Consider the following 6,634-nt stretch of genomic DNA (forward strand, 5'->3'; position numbering starts at 1 on the left):
TGCCCTATCTCTTATGTTAGTAACAGACAGAAGGGTACACACAAATTCTATATACATCACTGCCGAAACATGATTTGGAGGAGAAACATTAGACCTTTTCACTTATATGGCTATATCAGGAATATCTCTGTTGAAATCAATGAAGTTGCACTAGTGTACCGGTGTGAGAACAGAATCCGGTACAGTGTCTCCACTGGCAAAAAAAAAAAAATGAGATCATGGTCAGCAGAAAGCTATGACATAAATGAAATGACTTCAGAGACCAGGAACAACTGGCATTTTGTCCTAGTCAGTCATGTCTTAGTCACACACAGGAATGATGTTGTTCATAGAGGAGTACCAAAAAAGTTTGTTTGGCTGAGCAGATCCATCTGTGTGCATGAAGGGTTAAAACTTGGTCCCACTGAAGTCAATGGGAGTTCTGCCGGTGAGTTCTATGGGACCAAAATTTTATTCTAAAGACTGAGACTTACTATATTAATAGCTGAAGAAGCAAAAGGTCAGGTCAGATTGGTATGCAGGAGCAGATGGTGTATCCTGGCCACTATTAGACCACCAGAAGCCGCATAAGAATCACAATAAAACCAATTATTGTAGGGAGTTAGGCAGAGTGTTGTCAGAAACCATGATGAGGAAGGTCAGGTCTAGTGATTGGAGTAGGGTCGGTTGGTCCTAGGGGTCAGAACCAAGGGTTGGAGCCGGAATCTGGGGTCAAGAGCTGGGTTAGAACAGGGCAAGGGAAGGGCTGGGGTCTAGGCTGGAGCCAGAGCAGAACTAGAACAGGGCAGGAGCAGGCTGAGGTCTGTGGAGTCTGTCATCACTATCAGGCAGAGGAGTGTTCCAAGCTGTGAAGCAACATTGAGCAGACTAGGGCTATGTCTACACTACTGCGGTAAGTTGACTTACACTACACAACTCCAGCTATGTGAATAATGTAGCTGGAGTCGACGTACCTTAGATCGAGTTACCGCAGGGGGTCAACAGGAGAAACTCTCCCGTCGACTTACCTTACTCTTCTCGTTGGGGGTAGAGTACAGGGGTTGACTGGAGAGTGATCTGCTATTGATTTGGAGGGTCTTCACTAGACCAGCTAAATCGACCTCTGGTGGATCAATCTCAGAGCGTCGATCCTGGTTGTAGTGTAGACCCGCCCTAAGCTGCTGTTTCTCCTGTGAGTATATATCTAGTCTGAGAGTCACCAGACCCAGCTTCTGGATTGGCTGGAGCCTTACACGGGACTGACTCATCCCTGCAGGTGACTTAATCAGACTCTAGTTCAGACATGACTCATCACCTCACAAATGTACAGTGTGCCCATATATGTATACCTTCTTCTTCCAAATGTTTTTCCTTGAGACAATATTCTCCACACAGATCAAATTCTTCCTTTGTGTACAGATATACAACTCCTGGTGTTGTCAACAGAACTTCCACACAAATGCCTGACAGCAAATTTGATTCAAAATGTTGTGAACAATAATGTCCCCCCCCCGCCCCCCCCCCCGCCCACGGGAGCATCTTCATTTATCTTTCTTCTGTTTATTTTCTATGGTTGCATTAACATTTGAAAATTAAGACTTGGAGTGAAATCCTGACCCCAGTGAAGTCAATTGGAGTTTTGCCTTTGTCTTCGATGGGGCCAGGATTTCACCCCAAGTAAGTGTTTAAACTTGCAGAGTACATAATATCCACAGAAGGAATGCTTTACAAACTCTGCAGCTCCTCTTTTGCTGGGTTTATAAACTGAATACTTGCAGGCCCAGCAAAAAACATTTAGCCAAAAGCATGATTAGCCAAAAGAAAACTTCATGTCCCTTATTGCATTCAGATAACTGAGGTTGTACTGTAATGTTGTAATCCTGGCGAACTACATGTTTTAAATAACATGTTAAGCCACATAGTTACTAGAATCTATTAACTTTGCCATACAGTATTGTGGACAAGTAGTGATATTGGAAGAAACAGCATAATGAGGGAATGTTTCCAGATTACTATAATCCCTCCTTTGTTCAATTTTTCCACACCAATGCTATACGTATACAGTCAACATCCGCACATGAAGATTTGGAGATTTACAGGAAAACTACCAGAATCTGTGTTGGGTAGAGTCGCAGCATATGAATATAGAATAGTGTTCTATGGAGTATTATCATGAGACTTTCTAAACAACTATGCTTATTGACAACACAGTGATTGTGTTTGCTCAAGTACTCTGCTGTAAACCAAAAAGAGTTTGTGTCATCATTTGACTTGGAGGCTTTCTCATCATCACAGGGCAGATAAGTACTGAAGACTAAGGGTATGTCTACCTGGCAAAGAAAAACCCACAGCTGGCTATGCTAGTGGAGTCACGCTCGCAGGGCTCGTGGTGCAGGGTAAGAGAGTAGTTTAATATACTTTCCTATTTAGTTCTTGGCTTCACGGGTGAGACCAGAAATAGTTTCCTTACTCTGCCATGTGAAGAGCAATAGTGTGTCCCTTAGCCCGCTTCCTAAGGTTGTTCAGGAGCACCATCAGCAGAGGGCTTAGACAGCTTATTCAGGCCTTAGAAATGGCAGTTTAGCCGTATCTACATAAAGATCTTTTTTCTCCCACAGTATTCAAAAAACCCAAACTCTTCTTGGCTCTCCTCTTATACCTGTATGCATTTTTCAGATGTTCCCACAAGTAAGTAGTGTTCACTTTATGCTCTATCCTTCCATCAAGACAATCCTTAGAGGGGATAGGAGAAGCACACATCAGGCTAATTAACTGAGTTTTTTACAGCATAGCTCAGCACATATGATTCTTTTATATAAGTGTACACCCATCACACACAATAAATTGTTGTAGGTAAATATTTCATGAACCACAACTTTGGATTTGCTCATAATGGGCTGACCGCTTCTGTGACTTTAATATGACTAAACCAGTACAAGGATTCTGAAGGGTGTAAACATAAAGGAGGCTGTGGAATTGTGTAGAGTGGTCATAGGGGCCATAACTAAAAATAAGAGAAGGAAATTTAGCAGAGGAAATCTTAGGCTAAAGATCAGGAACTTTTTGCTAATGATGAGGTTTGTTAAGCTGTAGAATAATTTTCCAAGCGAAGAGGTTGAATCCCCATCCCTTGGGATGTTTAAACCTGGATTGGACAAAGCTCTGAAGGCTATAATGTAAAGAACAATCCAACATTGGCCAGGGAGATGGAAAAGATTACTTTTTTCCATACCTAATTTCTGTGATTCTATGAAAACTTAAAAACCAAATTGTTAAAAAGATGAAATGATGCAACACCATTGCTATAAACAAAAGAGAATATCCAGGAGGAGGAGGAAGAAAGAAGCATCAACTGGGTGTTAATAAATCATTGCCTCAGCTGGAAAAGGAAAGCTTTTAAAAGAAATTTCTACTCCAGGAAAAATGTGAGCAATTAAAAACCACTAAAAGAATTATTTGTAGAAGAATTAAAATTATAATTGATGTATGGACTCATTTGAGTGCATGTTTGTCTCCTTTGCCCAGTAAAATCCTGTTTTTCTTTCCAAGGCTGAAGGCTATAAAGAAAATGTGGTTACTTTGGTGAGTTAGCCTCACTTGTTTTATGAGTAAGAGACTTTTGCACCATAAAATACATGATGGCAAACCTCTTAGCCTCACTTGTTTTATGACTAGAACATCTCCATGAATTTATGCAGTATTAGGAGGATTCATAACGATGATTGTGCTAAAGACAGAGCTTAACCTTTTTTGAAAACTGCCCCGAATATATGATCTCACTTTATTCCTTACAAGAAATACTAAATGCTTCATATTGGCAAATTGATACAACTAAACCATTATAAATAATAATAATCACTATTTCTTATTAAATTAGTTTATTTGGACAAAAATCTTAAGAACAACTGAGGCTGTTTTAACTTTTTCTGGGGTCCAAATTGGTCTCTAGGCACTCTCAGGAAGTGCAATGGTAGAATAACAACTTGCATAGAAATTTCTCAAACACTGCAGTGATGAGCAGCAGCATAAAAACCTTAGAAAAACCTAAGGTAGATAACACTATCTCTGCTCCTTTTCCCTGGGTCTTACACTAAGTAGAGCTCAAATGAGCCCTAGGTTCTGGCCCTGAGTCTTGACTACCATAGTGGAAAGACCATGGGCACACAATGCTTTTATCTTCTACTTCCATGTAACTATGCATCTCATTTCCTTAAATCCCTTCACACCTTTTAACTTGGTTTAGCCCTGGTCTACACTAGGACTTTAGGTCGAATTTAGCAGCATTAAATCGATGTAAACCTGCACCCGTCCACACGATGAAGCCCTTTATTTCGACTTAAAGGGCTCTTAAAATCGATTTCCTTACTCCACCCCTGACAAGTGGATTAGCGCTTAAATCGGCCTTGCCGGGTCGAATTTGGGGTACTGTGGACACAATTCGACGGTATTGGCCTCCGGGAGCTATCCCAGAGTGCTCCATTTTGACCGCTCTGGACAGCACTCTCAACTCAGATGCACTGGCCAGGTAGACAGGAAAAGAACCGCGAACTTTTGAATCTCATTTCCTGTTTGGCCAGCGTGGCAAGCTGCAGGTGACCATGCAGAGCTCATCAGCAGAGGTGACCATGATGGAGTCTCAGAATCGCAAAAGAGCTCCAGCATGGACCGAACGGGAGGTATGGGATCTGATCGCTGTATGGGGAGAGGAATCCGTGCTATCAGAACTCCGTTTCAGTTTTCGAAATGCCAAAACCTTTGTCAAAATCTCCCAGGGCATGAAGGACAGAGGCCATAACAGGGACCCGAAGCAGTGCCACATGAAACTGAAGGAGCTGAGGCAAGCCTACCAGAAAACCAGAGAGGCGAACGGCCGCTCCGGGTCAGAGCCCCAAACATGCCGCTTCTATGATGAGCTGCATGCCATTTTAGGGGGTTCAGCCACCACTACCCCAGCCGTGTTGTTTGACTCCTTCAATGGAGATGGAGGCAATACAGAAGCAGGTTTTGGGGACGAAGAAGATAGCTCACAGCAAGCAAGCGGAGAAACCGGTTTTCCCGACAGCCAGGAACTGTTTCTCACCCTGGACCTGGAGCCAGTACCCCCTGAACCCACCCAAGGCCGCCTCCTGGACCCAGCAGGCGGAGAAGGGACCTCCGGTGAGTGTACCTTTTAAAATACTATACATGGTTTAAAAGCAAGCATGTGAAAGGATTACTTTGCCCTGGCATTCGCGGCTCTCCTGGATATACTCCCAAAGCCTTTGCAAAAGGTTTCCGGGGAGGGCAGACTTATTGCGTCCTTCATGGTAGGACACTTTACCACTCCAGGCCAGTAACACGTACTCGGGAATCATTGTACAACAAAGCACTGCAGTGTATGTTTGCTGGCATTCAAGCAACATCCGTTCTTTATCTCTCTGTGTTATCCTCAGGAGAGTGAGATATAATCCATGGTCACCTGGTTGAAATAGGGTGCTTTTCTTCAGGGGACACTCAGAGGAGCCCATTCCTGCTGGGCTGTTTGCCTGCGGCTGAACAGAAATGTTCCCCGTTGTTAGCCACAGGGAGGGGGGAGGGTTGAGGGGGTAGCCACGCGGTGGGGGGAGGCAAAATGCGACCTTGTAACGAAAGCACATGTGCTATGTATGTAATGTTAACAGCAAGGTTTACCCTGAAAGAGTGTAGCCAGTGTTTTATAAAATGTGTCTTTTTAAATACCGCTGTCCCTTTTTTTTTCTCCACCAGCTGCATGTGTTTCAATGATCACAGGATCTTCTCCTTCCCAGAGGCTAGTGAAGATTAGAAAGAAAAAAAAACGCACTCGAGATGAAATGTTCTCCGAGCTCATGCTGTCCTCCCACACTGACAGAGCACAGACGAATGCGTGGAGGCAAATAATGTCAGACTGCAGGAAAGCACAAAATGACCAGGAGGAGAGGTGGCGGGCTGAAGAGAGTAAGTGGCGGGCTGAAGAGAGGGCTGAAGCTCGAATGTGGCGGCAGCGTGATGAGAGGAGGCAGGATTCAATGCTGAGGCTGCTGGAGGACCAAGCCAGTATGCTCCAGTGTATGGTTGAGCTGCAGCAAAGGCAGCTGGAGCACAGACTGCCACTACAGCCCCTGTGTAACCAACCGCCCTCCTCCCCAAGTTCCATAGCCTCCACACCCAGACGCCCAAGAACGCGGTGGGGGGGCCTCCGGCCAACCAGCCACTCCACCACAGAGGATTGCCCAAAAAAAAGAAGGCTGTCATTCAATAAATTTTAAAGTTGTAAACTTTTAAAGTGCTGTGTGGCATTTTCCTTCCCTCCTCCACCACCCCTCCTGGGCTACCTTGGTAGTCATCCCCCTATTTGTGTGATGAATGAATAAACAATGCATGAATGTGAAGCAACAATGACTTTATTGCCTCTGCAAGCGGTGATCGAAGGGAGGAGGAGAGGGTGGTTAGCTTACAGGGAAGTAGAGTGAACCAAGGGGCGGGGGGTTTCATCGAGGAGAAACAAACAGAACTTTCACACCGTAGCCTGGCCAGTCATGAAACTGGTTTTCAAAGCCTCTCTGATGCGTACCGCGCCCTCCTGTGCTCTTCTAACCGCCCTGGTGTCTGGCTGCGCGTAACCAGCAGCCAGGCGATTTGCCTCAACCTCCCACCC

The 6,634-nt window shown here is 44.5% G+C and overlaps 1 protein-coding gene across 1 annotated transcript; it reads left to right on the top strand.

Moving 5' to 3' along the window:
- Window positions 1-4,441: 4,441 nt before the first annotated feature.
- Window positions 4,442-6,245, top strand: LOC141984510 (uncharacterized). The gene is made up of 2 exons (XM_074947593.1): window positions 4,442-5,136; window positions 5,725-6,245. The coding sequence occupies exons 1-2, from the start codon at window positions 4,578-4,580 to the stop codon at window positions 6,243-6,245; spliced, it is 1,080 nt and encodes a 359-aa protein (XP_074803694.1). The 5' UTR covers window positions 4,442-4,577.
- Window positions 6,246-6,634: the final 389 nt, after the last annotated feature.

The sequence above is a fragment of the Natator depressus genome, chromosome 3, assembly GCF_965152275.1.
Source record: "Natator depressus isolate rNatDep1 chromosome 3, rNatDep2.hap1, whole genome shotgun sequence".
In the NCBI taxonomy this organism is placed as follows: Eukaryota; Metazoa; Chordata; order Testudines; family Cheloniidae; genus Natator; species Natator depressus.

What these genes read in the sequence shown, in the direction of transcription:
- LOC141984510 (XM_074947593.1), top strand. Translation starts at nt 4,578, where the DNA reads ATGCAGAGCTCATCAGCAGAGGTGACCATGATGGAGTCTCAGAATCGC. An exon ending in AGGCGGAGAAGGGACCTCCG is followed by an intron (nt 5,137 to 5,724) that starts GTGAGTGTACCT and finishes TTTCTCCACCAG; the next exon opens with CTGCATGTGTTTCAATGATC.